Below are 14,006 nucleotides of genomic sequence, written 5' to 3'. Positions count from 1 at the left end.
TAGGGTAACAAGGGAAACGTGTTCAGTGCAGATCAGTGAGTAAGCACAAGCCCGCCTTGTTTCAGTGCCTATGCTATCATATTAGTAGGTTCTTAAAATATTCATTTTCTTTTCATGTCATATTATATTTTGAAACTCTCTACCTTCTCTCACAATGACTGTGAAGACTCTGGGGGTTAATATTGATCATGCACATGAGGCGAAGAGAAAGACCAACTTTTTTGCCATATGCTAGCTCTTTTACCTGCTTTGAGATCTCTAACTCTTGGGAGGAGATACATCGAACAAAACGAAAATTAATGAGAATGATTTTTGCTTGATGAGTTGCCAATTAATGACAGCTTCCAATGGTTATTTCTGCTGTATTTCAGAGATACCACTGCCAAAAACAAGTAATTAGGAATATATTTACTGGTAGCTCCTGCCAATGTAAGGGCTTTTATTTGGTTCCAGAAATATATTTGGTTATATATTTTCAACAAGTAAGCCAAAACAATATTGAACCAAACATTCAGGTTTAGTGGTGGTGATAAAGCTCAAATGGTTATCTCATAACTTTGAAAAAATAAGATCAACTATAACTAGTTTCTGCTGAGTCAGTCCCTACTTACAGGGACCCCACGTGTGTTACATTATAAGTGTAGTGTTTTCAAGGGCTGATTTTTTAGAAGTAGATTGCCAGGACTTTCTTCCAAGGTACCTCTGAATCTTTGGTTAGTAGTTGAGATGTTTGTACCACCCAGGGACTACTCCAATATCAACTATAATAGTCACCAGTTAAGGGTCTTTTAAAATTATACATATATATATATATATATATATATATTCTGAACAGACTAATACATGGAGAACATAATTCAGTAATCTAAAGTGCAAATATTGAATCGTGTCTTGTAGAAGATATGAAAAATAACATTAGGAGGGACAGAGTGGTCTCATGTACACATTAGAAATCCAGTCTAATCAAGAGCCACTCCAGCTTAAATGAACAAAAATAACAACTATTCTGTGGATGATTAGATATGATCTAGTTGATTTGTCTTGAAAGCTACACATAGAAGATAAGAAAGTAATTTCCTAAATCAACCTATTCTTGCATTTATATAAATATTTAATTTTTTTTGTTGGAATTTTCAAATAAATGATTGGCTAATATTTCTTCACTTATGTGTTAATGATGTGCAATGATTTGCTCCAAATGGTATTTCATTGTTTTCTTTGTTCAAATTGAGCTCAACACATAGCAACACTTACTAAGTATTCTTACATGTCAAAGCATTGCATTACACAACAAGCTTCATGTCCAGCATGAAGATACCAGAGGGGAAAAAAAAAAACTGAGATTAAAAAAGGCTGTTATCATAAAAAAAAAAAAAAAAAAAAAAGTTATTATAAAGGTGTTATCAGCTCTCACAGGCAAAACAAAACAAAAAGGCAATGAAAGGAGCTAATTTAACAAAAAGCAATAAAACAAAAGTGTGTGACTAGCACAGTATCATTAAGGGAAAGGAAGACATGGAGATGTGCACAAGAGGGATAGAAAATAAAAGCAAATATTATCGCATATACAATACTGCATTCTCACTAACAGCAAATACTACTTTACAAGTGGATACATATATAGACACGCAAGAAGATCAGGTGTGTATGGATAGGGGAAAGGAAACATAATCATGGCCATACATCGATTTGGCAAATGGTATTCCTAGACATGTATTTGTATGTGTTATAAAAACATCCATATGTAGTTTAAACCTACCAGGAGGCAACGTTAGGATAACTTTTTAGCTACAAATAAACACCTTGAGGGAGGGAGTCACTGGGGCTGTGAGCTGGGAACCATGGTCATGGAGGACATCAAGCTCAATTGGTACAACAAGGTATATAAAAATATTGTTCTACATTTCCACTTCACCAAACATGATATCCTTCTCCAGGGACTGGTCCCTTCTGACCACATGACCAAAGTAGGTGAGATGAAGTCTGACCATTCTCATTTCTAAGTAGAATTCTAGCTGCACTTCTTCCAGGATAGATTTGTTCATTCTTCTGGCAGTCCATGGTATTTTCAGTATTCTTCATCAACACCTGAATTCAAAGGCATCAATTCTTCTTTGGTCTTCCTTATTCAATGTCCAGCTTTCACATGCGAATGAGGCAACTGAAAATACCAGGCATTAGATTGTTGTTGTTGTTGTGTACCCTCCAGTGGGACCTGACTCATAGCGACCCCTCTTTGGGTTTCTGAGGCAGTATCACTGTAGAAGTAGACTGCCCAACCTTCCTTCCGAGGAGTGGCTGGTGGGTTTGAATGACCAGCCTTCTGTTAGCAGTCAAGTGCCTTAGGCACTACACTACCAGAGTTTCCATTAGATTACACAAGATGAAATCCAGGTGACATCAACATGCTAATCTGAATCTATCAGATTGTTCTCTCATCACATTATAACCTCACTGCTTTTGAAGTTTCAGGACACTGCTAAAACAAGTTGTTCTTGTGTGCCCTTGAGTTTGTGACTCATAGGATAGATTAGAATGGCCCCATATGGTTTCTTAGACTGTAACCTGAGAAACCCTTTTTTGTTCATAAAAATTCTAGAAAAGTGCCCAAATATGTCAAAATTGCTAAGTATGTGATTTCTAATATCCATAATTCTCAGACAATCACTTCTCTTTAAAAATCAAGTCACTCTTAAAAATAAAAGTACATTACATAAAAGTATTAAAACAATGAAACAACACTTTATAATTCTTTCTAATTTGCAAGTGTTTTATGGGGGATATTTTATGATAAAGTGTCATAATTTTTTATTTATTTTTCCTCTCCTTGAGCCTTTAGTGAGGGAGTGGATACTGGACAACCTAAGCACTTAATGAAGTTTTGCTGTAAACAGAAGCAATTTCATCTTCTGTAAAATGAATCATTTTGAAGACTTTTCCATTTGGAAGATCAAGGAGGTAAGATGACACAAACTACTGGAGGATTTATAGACTGATCTGACATTAAATGAGTTAAAAGACCCAGGAAACTTTGAAAATAACAAGTGATGGTGATCAGTTCCTGTGAAAGAGCTTAAGAGGACTATATAAAATATTATTAAAGAAAAAAAAAATCAACATTTCTTTCCTAAGATTATTTATCTTTCCAAATTTTTGACAAAATACTTTTTGTTATAGTTGCTAAGTAATTATAATGAATGTGCTCTACTACAAGGCAGGTCAAAATTATAACTTGTTTTCTATCAGGGAAAATCAGATAGAAATTGTTGTAGTTAGGTGCCACTGGCCTGGTTCTGGTTCATAGTAACCCTATATATAACAGAACAGAACACTGCCCAGTCCTGTGTCATGCTGGCAACTTTTGCTATATTTGAACCTATTGTTACAGCCGCTGCATTAATGCATCTTATTGAGAGTCTTCCTTTTTTTCACTGACCCTCTACTTTACAAGCATGATGTCCCTCTCCAGGAACTGGTTCCTCCTAATAACATGTCTAAAATATGTGACAAAAGTCTTGCCATCCACACGTCTAAGAAGCATTCTATCTGTATTTCTAAGACAGATTTATTTGTTCTTCTGGCAGTCCAAGGTATATTCAATATTGTTCTACATCACCAAAATCCAAAGTCTTCTTTGTTCTTCCTTATTCATTGTCTAGTTTTGCATGCATATGAGGTGATTAAAAATACCATGACTTGGGTGAGGCATACCTTATTCCTCAAAGTGAAATCTTTGCTTTTTAACACTTTCAAGAAGTCTTTTGCAGCAGATTTGCCCAGTGCTATATGTTGCTTGATTTCTTGGCTGCTACTTCCATGGGTGATGATTGTGGATCCAAGTAATACGAAATCCTTGACAACTTAAATTTTTTCTCCATTTATCATGATGTTGCTTAGAAATTTTACTATTTGCTCAAACCCCCCAAAATTCAAGGTCTTTTAAAGGCAAATAAAAAATAAATAAGGATATTGTTTATATAAATATTCTACTTTGACTTTAATATTTTATATAAATATGCATATATGATTTATTCTTGCATTGCCTAATAAGGTACTCAGCAGTTACAGGTGGCTCTTTACACCTAAATTAATCAATTATATCAAATTAAAAATTCAATTCCACAGTCTCACTAGTCACATTCCAAGTACATGTGTTTAGTGACTACCATATTGGATTGCTCAGATTTAGAATATTTCCACCACTGCTTAAAGTTTCATTGGAACGTTCTGGTCTAAGCTAACATCTCTTTGAGAATTAAAGCTTAAGAAATTTTGCATATTCATAAACAAATCTCCATTTACTTTAGTTTTTAAAGATTATTTTATCCGGTGTGTAAGAAGTTATTAAAGTATTGGACTACTAGCCAAAAAGGTCGGTGGTTCAAACTCACCAGCCACTCCATGGGAGAAAGATGAGACAGTCTGCTTCCCTAAAGATTTACAACCTTGGAAGAAACCCCACGGAGCAGTTCTACTCTGTCGTACAGCGTTGTGATGAGTTGGAATTGACTAGATGGTAATGGGTTGTTTTGTTTTGTTTTGTTTTAAGCTTATAGTGAGACCATGTATGATAAAATATATACAATGTTGCTTTACCTGTAAGCACTTTTAGTGCCTAAGGCACTTGACTGCTAACCAGAAGGCTGGCGGTTCAAACCCACCAGCCACTCCTCAGAAGGAAAATGGGGCAATCTACTTCCATAGCGATACTGTCTCGGAAACCCAAGGAGGGGTCGCTATGAGTTGGGTCTGACTCAACGGCACATAACAACAACAACAACAACAACAACTTTTAAAATATATTTTATCTCCAAATTAACTGTCATTTTAATTTGTGAAAATACTAATGTTTACTATTAAGCTCTGAATAATAACCAATAAAGCAAAGGCACATTGTTGCACAAACAATGTTAATAAGTTTAAAACAGCAGATGCTGGTGAAAAAGAGCTTGGTGTTAAGAAAGTACCAGACAATATCCTGCTGGCAAAAAAAGAATGAAAGGGAATATTCTAATAGATTCAGAAAGAGTCATCGTCATAACTTGTAGTAGAACCCATTTCAAGTTACGTAAGCTGCTTTCCAGATCAGTGGAAATCTAGAATTCTTCATGTGTACGGTAAAGTAACTTTCCCATTACTAAAATGACAGAGCTTTCAGTTTTCCAAACAAAAAAAAACACGTTGGCATGAGTGGATATTCTGAGCTTCTTGCTAGAAATGTTACGTTCATTAAGCTCTTACAGTTTAAAAAGGGCAGAGAAATCGTGAGCCAAGCTGAGGGAGGTCAGCACCCCAGAGATTAAGAATGAAGTTTAAAATGTTAAATTGGAGGAGACAGAAACAACTAAGTACAAATGGTACTAGTAAGAATGGTGTATTTATGCCGGAAAATTTCTGCACACTGTGTAAAAAGATTTGGAGGGACATCGCCAAAGCTGAGAAAGAATTACTTAATAGAGCCATTTAACAAAAAATTATAGAAATTACAAATGACCTATGAATATATGACAATGTTGAACTGGTAATCAAAAGAAAAAATTAGAGCAACAATGAAATACCATGTTCTGCTTATTAAATTTATGAAGTTTAAAAAATGATCATAGTGTCTGAGAGCATTTAGGGAAACAATTCTAATACAATGCTGGTGGGAGAGTAAATTGTTACAACCTTTATGGAAGGCAATTTTTCAAAATATATAAGAAGTCATTAACATTCAACTTCTACTTTTTTTGAGCATCAGCAGTGGTATGTAAAAAATTTTACAAGTATTGCTTAGCACCATGCCACTGGTAATTCATATGAGAAGCAAGCTATATGACTAACCATGAAAGAGCCTAGTTATATAAAGTATGTAATAAAGGAATTTGGTGGAACCATTAATGGCTACATTTTAGATGGGTACTTAATAGTGTAGAAAATGTGTTATACACATGGGGGAGAAAAAAAAAAAAAACAAACCAAACTCACTGCTGTGGAATCGTTTACGACTCATAGCGACCCCTACTTGGGTTTCTGAGGCAGTATCTCTGCAGAAGTAGATTGCCCAATTTTCCTTCCGAGGAGTGGCTGGTGGGATTAAGCGCCAGCCTTTTGGTCAGCAGTCAAATGCCTTAGGCACTACACCACTAGAACTCATGGCAAAAAAAAAAAAAAAAAAACCGTACAACACAATGCCACTTTTCTTATAAAGAAAAGAGTGGATGCAAATACATGAAAATAATAATAATTGTTATCTCTCTATAGGCCGTAAATAAATGTTTCCAAAAGTAGATTGCCTCATCTTCCTCCTGCGGAGCAGCTGGTGCATTTGAACCACCCACCTTCTGGTTGGCATCCAAATCCCTTACCTACTGTGCCACCAGAGCTCCTTTATCTCCCTATAGTGGATTTATAGGTAATTTAAATTTTCTTCTTTGGGTAATCTGTTGTTCTATAAATTCTTCTGAATTTAAATGCACTACTTATAATCGTAGATGTCCTAGGTAGTACAAAGGTTAGCAGGCTTAGCTACTAACTGAAAACGCTGAAGGTTCCAGTCCACCCCAAAATGGCTTTGAGGAAAAGCCTGGCAATCTATTTCCAAAACTGGAGCCTTGAAAACTCATAGGAGCACAGTTCTACTCTGCTATATATGGGGTCACACTGTCAGTGTTTATAATCCATAAGCTGGTGTCACAATGGTTAAACACTCAGTTGCTAACCAAAAGTTGGGAGGTTCGAACCCACCCAGTGGTTCTAGAGGAGGATGACCTGGTGATCCGCTTCTGTAAAGGTTATAGCCAAAAAAAGCCCATGGGGAAGTTCTACTTTGCCTCATGGGGTGGCAGGGGGTTGGAATGGACAGGATGGTCCCCAACAACAACAAAATAATATATTTTTCAGTCATGTTTCTGTAACAGATGACTAAAGTCACTGTATGTACATCTGTGCCTATAACTGCGGAGGTTGCATCAGCTGATCTCTGTGGTCCTTTTTGTTTCTAAGTGATGCAGAGATGTAAGTACACACAGATAGACAGACACATACGAAAAGCTTGTTAAAGAGACATTATAAAGCACATGGTATCACAGGCCGAAAGAATGAAAGTTCCAAGGGGTCAGTGTCAGGGTGACTCTTAGAGGAAATCTCCTATGGTCCTAACTCTGATGGGCACCTAGGCTGGGTGTGGATATCTGAGACACTATCATTACCTTTTAAAGTAATGATGATGAAGATGATAATGAACAAAGCAGTAAGTGTAAGTACAAGTGAGTGAAGTGCTTACTTTGTGCCAGTCACTAAAGGCTTTAGACACATAGTGTTTTAGGTACCATGATGCCCACTTCACACATAAAGAAAGTTATAGAGATTAAGTAAAATGCTCATGGTCTCATGAGTATTAACACTACAATATCCCTTTTATTTTTGGACTTTTAAACAGTCTTCATCTTTTATTTTTTTAACTGATACAAGGGTTAATTTCTACGTAGAGGTTTTTTTTCTTGGAGATAAGAATTTCCCTTGTAACCTCTGAACTATTTAACATTTACTAACAATGCCCAAATTCCCTTTGCTATTTCAAACTATCAGATTACCTGATCTTTTCTAAAAGATAAAGATTATGTTCATTAACCATAAGTGAATGTTACATGAAAATTATTTATTTTATTGTTGAGAAGACTTTAAAAACTAAGAATAAACTTCTTTTTCACTCATGTTATGGGGAAGTGGTGGGGAGAAATCTTCATGATAAGTAAATTAAACTTGCCTTTCAGCCCTTCAAATACTTGATCAAACCTTTACCAAATCTGATAAGAATGGAATAGCAATGGTGATCCCCACTGAGAAGAATTATTCTCCAGATTGTAGCTCAGATTCTTAGGTTGCAATGGCTAAATTAAGCCAAAACGTAACCAAAATGATTAAAAGAACGAAATTGATCTTTTGAGAACAGGGTCCTAAGTAATGTACTTTGGAATACAGAAGAAATGAAACTGCCCATTAATTAGGATAATGATCAGTTTTTTTTTTTTTTTTCTTAAATTCACTCAGGAGGAAAATAAGGGGTAACAGAGATGAAGGGTTTAAATTCCCTACAAGGACAGCTCTCCTATTAATGAAGGTTGTTAAATACGGAAACAGAATTCTGGAAAGGACTGAAATATTTATGTAAATTATCACTACACAAATAAGATACATAAACCTCTTGAAATCATCTTAGTTTTTCAGAAAAAAAAAAAACATAATTGTATGTTGTATTATGTTTGTCTTTGTTTTTTTTTTTTTTTTTTTTTTTCCAGTTGAGACTATACTGCAACTATATTTTTCCTCTTATACAGACACTCAAATAATGGACACTGTAACACTTTATAAATGTGGGAACAGATAACTATGGAGATTTTAAAATTACAGTTCCCCCAAAAAAAGACTTGTAAGTAGAAGACGTCAACTGCAAATTTCATGCTGAAATATGGTCCTGTCCAAAGGCAGGGATGGCTGGATTAGAGGCTTAGAACTTCCAAGCCGTCATGGCTAATTTGCTCAGGACTGGACAGTGAGGTCAAGGGGAAATGTCACTGCCATTCTAGCATGCAGCTTGCCTGAGAAATGCTATTCTCTGAGCTCTAGGTTTGAGTAATTCTTTAGATGAATGTTTTAGACATAACCTGTTCTCAAAATTCACGTAAATTTTGCTAATTTATTTGATGAAATTAATATTCGGGAAGGATTTTTCTCTCAACAACATGCCAGCTAATATTTACAATGTAAATAAACCTGCTGATGTCAAGCCTATTCCCATGAGCAAAGAGTAGAACTGTACTCCATAGGCAACACTTAGGAAGCAGAATGCCAGGTCTTTCTTCCAAGATGCCTCTGAGTGGGTCCAAACCACCAACTTTTGGTTAGTAGTCAAGTGGCTAACTGTTTTCACCACCCAGGGACTCCTGAAGTATAAGCAGGGATGTACAATTGCATTTTGGGACCTTGGAGTCTAAGGATAATTTTCCCATGAAGAACATACTGCCAAAATACTTGTATATTACAAAAACATTTGAAAAACTAATTTGTACTTCAGTAGGTTTTCTTCTCTAAACAATAATATAACAACAATGTGGACCAAGATATCATAGCCATTGAATTGATTCTGACTCATAACAACCCTTAGGAGAGAGTAGAACTGCACCTTAGGGTTTCTAAGGCTATAATTTTCACAGAAGTCAACGGCCATATCTTTCTCCTGTGCAGCAGTTGGTGAGTTTGAACAACAGACCACTTGGTTAGTAGCCAAATGCTTTAAGCACGGCACCACCAGGGCTCTCCACATTAAAATACATTTGAAAAGAAAAATCATTTGTACTTCGGTAGCTCTTTTCAGTAAACAATAACAAATCAGAACACCAACGTGGACCAAGATGTCTTCTGAGTAAGCTGCAAATAAAATTCTTCCAGAGATGAAAAGAAATTTGAAAACCAACTAAAGCTAGTGTTTTCTTTTACTTTTGCAATAATTGACTCAAGTCATGCTTGATTTAACACCTCTGAATGAAAGAATGTAAGAACATCCTCCTCAAAAAGAAGCCAGCTTCTCTCAGGGCTCAGCCTCTGATTTAAGAGTTCTGTCAGGATGCCTTTATGTTGCCTACACAAACTAATATATCCTTGCTTTGCTCACAGGGCAATTTAGTTTTTGGAAAATCTCTCTTGATTTAACACTTCTCTTGAATATGACCTCCCACAAATTTTCAGCTAATGAAGAGAAAGAAGCTCCATGGAAGATACATTTTGTTTCTGAAGGTGATGCCAGATATATATGTCGTTCTAAAAAATAGTTACAGGATAAGCCCTATAATGTTTCCAGCCATTTAATTGCTGTGAAAAGTCTAAATAATTTCCATTCCATTTATTCTTTCTACTTGAGAGATAACATGATTAAACAGAATTAGCTCAAGTCAAGACTAAACAGCATATGTATGTGATAAATTAAATCTAACATTATAAAAGAAGAAAAAGAAGTGAGAAAGGGAAAGAAATGATCTAATCACGAGATGCATTTTATTATCAACTTCTGCTTAAAATGAGCACATCTGGGAAACAAATGCACAAGCACACCCCCTACTAACACACATAAACACCACTGAGGACTGTTTTTGAAGTTTAAGACACAGTAGCTTTCACAGGATGGCTATTTACATGACCGGAACTATGACAAGAGACCATTAACATTTTGATTTTCTAATATGATGAATGACTGCTTAAGGCAAATATGCTTTTCTCTTAGAAAATGTGAGCTACAGTAACTGGACTAAAATAATTTAAGTAAAGGAAGAATGTATCTTGACAGCTAGGCATAATTCTACAAACATTTTTATGTTGCTTACATTAGTACTTTTTCTTTTATCTTTCCTTTAGACTCCCAGGCACTTTTACACAAGCTTGTTAAATATAAAATGGCACAAAGCTGCTCATTTGCTAAGAAACTTATTTAAAATGAAAAGCAAATACACATGGAAAGTCCTATGCCTACCATTCAAGTAATCTTTGAATCATATGCTTTCATTATTAAGAAAAGAAATAAATCTGTGCAACCAAGCAGACAATCCAAAAGAACCTAAACTCATGTATTCTTGGCTTGGGTTTTAATTTGCCTTTACCTAAATTTCAAGAGTAACAGTGAGGCAGCAAACCACAGTGGGAGTTATAATTAAGAAGCAGCAATTGGCTAAGTGATTCTTTTGTTCAAAGAGTTATCTCTGCCCAGGATTAATCTTTTAAATGTACCCCCACAGAAGGCTCACACTTTGCGAATACCCTTCTTCTACATACTGGGAATTTGCTGGATCCTGTGGACAACGACAAATGCATCAGACAGCCCCACTTTCACTGGATGATTGGTGGAACTTATCTGTGTGACCAAGACAGGAATCTGGAAAAGAAGAAGCAGATTGTTATGTATTAGATTTGAATTTCATTTGGGGGTGGGCAGGGGTGTATGACCATCTCGTTTAGTGAATAAAATCAGATGTTGGGTTTGAAATACTAGAGTGCGGGAAAGAAATATTAGAGAAAAAAGACAGAATATCTAAAAACAGTGTCATCATAGTTTAGTGTTATTTGATGGGCAAAAGTGACAAGTGAGTTCCTCATCTCAGGATGGTAACTTGAAGTTAAAAACAACAGCTTCTCAGAGAAATCTCCCTAACTGACGCTGAATACTGAAAACTACCACCTTTAACTTGTTAGAAGCTGTCAAGTCAGCTCTAACTCATAGTGACAAAATAGAGCAAAACGTTGCTCGGTCCTATGCCATCTTCATGATCGTTGGTTATATTTGGGCTCATTTTCCAGCTACATCGGATAATATACTATTTTAATGTATTCAATCTTCATTGCTAATTTTCAGAAATACAAAGCCCCCTCTCTTCCTAATCTGTCTTAATCTGAACGCTCTGTTGGAAACTGTTCACAACGGATGACCTTGCTGGTATTTGAAATATCAGTGGCATAGCTTCATATCAAAGCAACAAGCAAGCCACCACAGTAAAACAAATGGAGAGACACATGGTAGATCACCTATAAAGGCACACCATACATACATTTGATGCTGGCTTTAATTTCAGGAATAGAGATTTTTCCCTTACTAATTGTTTTCCTAAAAGACTTGTTATAGGTTTAATTTTTCAAATTATTTTAAAATATTTGTTTCTAGATAGGCTTATTGGTATAAAACCTATAAAAAGACAAATAAGTGTACTGTTGAATATATATATTTAACAATGTCATTATTGGTTAATATATTGAATTTGGCAATTGTTAATGGGTGTCAAGCTTCACCATTCTGGTTGAAACTCACAAGGAAAATTTATGGGTTATTATGGTTTATCTTAAGGTCATATTTCCTAAATTTGAGCGCCCCCCACCAAAAAACACAAAACAAAACAAAACAAAAAAAACAAACTCACTGCCATTGAGTCAATTCTGACTCATAGTGACCCTCATTGGATTTCCAAAGCTGGGGGAGGGCTTGAACTGCTCACTTTCTGGTTAGCAGCCAAATGTCTTATCTAGTATGCCACCAGAGCTCATTAAGTTTGAACCCCAGCAGAACTGAAGTCTAAACATTGTTGATATTTCTAATATTTATAGTTTAAAAAAATTAGGAAATGTTGAGGTATATTGAAAATGACACAATAATTATAAATGAGACAAATTCTTGGGGCCAATATTTCTAGAGAGATAAAAGATTCATTGGGGATATGATTGCTCTCTTTATTAGTGGTGTAACAGAAATAAAAATAGGAACGATACTATTTTCAATACACAAACAATGTAAAGGTGTTTGGCAATATTATTTCTGTGTTCCCAGTTCCTATAGAGAATTAAGAAGTATTGTTATATTTGTTGTTGTTGTTGTTATGCGCCATCAAGTTGCCCCCAACTCATAGCGACTCCTCCTTCGGTTTCCAAGCTGGTATCACTACAGAAGTAGATTGCCCAATCTTCCTTCCGAGGAGTGACTGGTGGGTTTGAACTGCCAGCCTTCTGGTTAGCAGTCAAGTGCCTTAGGTACTATGCTACCAGAACAACAGAAACAAATTAAACAAAGATTTCTACTCCTAAAAGCTCATTTACTTAATGGAAATCTGATATACTTTATTTAGAGATTTTCTAACCTACGCATATTAGTCAGTATATGTTATAGTAATATAGCATTTACAATAAAATATACATATACATATATATATATATAAACCAAGTCTTTTTGGTACAGTGACTGTGTATTCTTTCCACCTTTTTTTGACATTTCCTGCATCATTCAATATTTTGTCCATAGAATCTTTCAATATTCCAACTCAAGGCTTGAATTTTCTCTTCAGTTCTTTCAGCTTGAGAAATGCCAAGCATGTTCTTCCCTTTTGTTTTCTAATTCCAGGTCTTTGCACATTTCATTATAATAATTGACTATGTCTTCTGAAGCTGCTCTTTGAAATCTTCTGTTCAGCTCTTTTATCTTGCCATTTCTTCCATTTGCTTTAGCTACTCTCCATTCAAGGGCAAGTTTCAGAATCTCTTCTAACATTGTGGTCTTTTCTTCTTTTCCTGTGTTTTTAATGACCTTGTGTTTTCCTCATACTCATAGATGATGTTTTTGATGTCATCCCACAATTCCTCTGGTTTTCAATCATTGGTGTTTAAGGCATCAAATCTATTCTTTAGATGGTCTTTAAATTCAGGAGTGATATAATCAGGGTCATATTTTGGCTCTCGTGGACTTCTTTTAATTGTCTTCAGCTTCAACTTGAACTTGCATATGGGCAGTTGATGGTCTGTTCCAATCAGCTCCTGGTCATGGTTTGGCTGAAGATATTGAACTTCTCCACTGCCTCTTTCTACAGATGTAGTTGATCTGATTCCTGTGTACACCATCTAGTGAAGTCCACATGTATATCTGCCATCCATGTTGTTGAAAAAAGGATCTGCAATGAATAAGTTGTTGCTCTTGCACAATTTTATCATGGCATCTCTAGCATTATTGCTATCACCAAGGCCATATTTTCCAACTATCAGTGATTCTTCTTTGTTTCCAACTTTTGCATTCCAATCACCAGTGACAATCAATACACCCTGACTGCATGTTTGGTCAATTTCAGACTGCAGAAGTTTTTAAAAAATATTCAATTCCCTGGTCTTTGGATTGGGTGGCTGGCATGTAAATTTGAATAAAAGTAGTATTAACTGGTCTTCCTTGTAGGCATATAGATATCATCCTAATCACTGACAGCATTGTACATACTTTAGGATAGATCTTGAAACATTCTTTGTGACAAAGAATGTCATGCCATTCCTCTTCAATTTGTTATTCCTGGCATAGCAGATCATATGGATGTCTGACTCAAAATGGCCCAAACCAGACCATTTCAACTCACTGTTGTTGTTGTTGTTGTTAAGTGCCGTTGAGTCGTTTCCGACTCATAGCGACCCCATGCACAGCAGAACGAAACACTGCCCGATCCCGCGCCAGCCCCACA

The 14,006-nt window shown here is 35.8% G+C and overlaps 1 protein-coding gene across 1 annotated transcript in view; it reads right to left on the bottom strand.

Moving 5' to 3' along the window:
• PLXDC2 (plexin domain containing 2) overlaps positions 1-14,006 on the bottom strand; it is a 711,109-nt gene that overhangs the window by 144,896 nt on the left and 552,207 nt on the right. The window contains exon 7 of the mRNA XM_007936353.2: positions 10,804-10,903. Coding sequence (XP_007934544.1) covers positions 10,804-10,903 — 100 coding nt within the window. The remainder of the gene's footprint in view (positions 1-10,803; positions 10,904-14,006) is intronic.

The sequence above is a fragment of the Orycteropus afer genome, unplaced genomic scaffold (assembly GCF_000298275.1).
Source record: "Orycteropus afer afer isolate SDZICR_OR568_19922 unplaced genomic scaffold, OryAfe1.0 scaffold00035, whole genome shotgun sequence".
Taxonomy (NCBI): Eukaryota; Metazoa; Chordata; class Mammalia; order Tubulidentata; family Orycteropodidae; genus Orycteropus; species Orycteropus afer.
The sequence above is the reverse complement of the archived record's forward strand: the minus strand, read 5'-3'. Positions and strand labels throughout refer to the sequence as shown.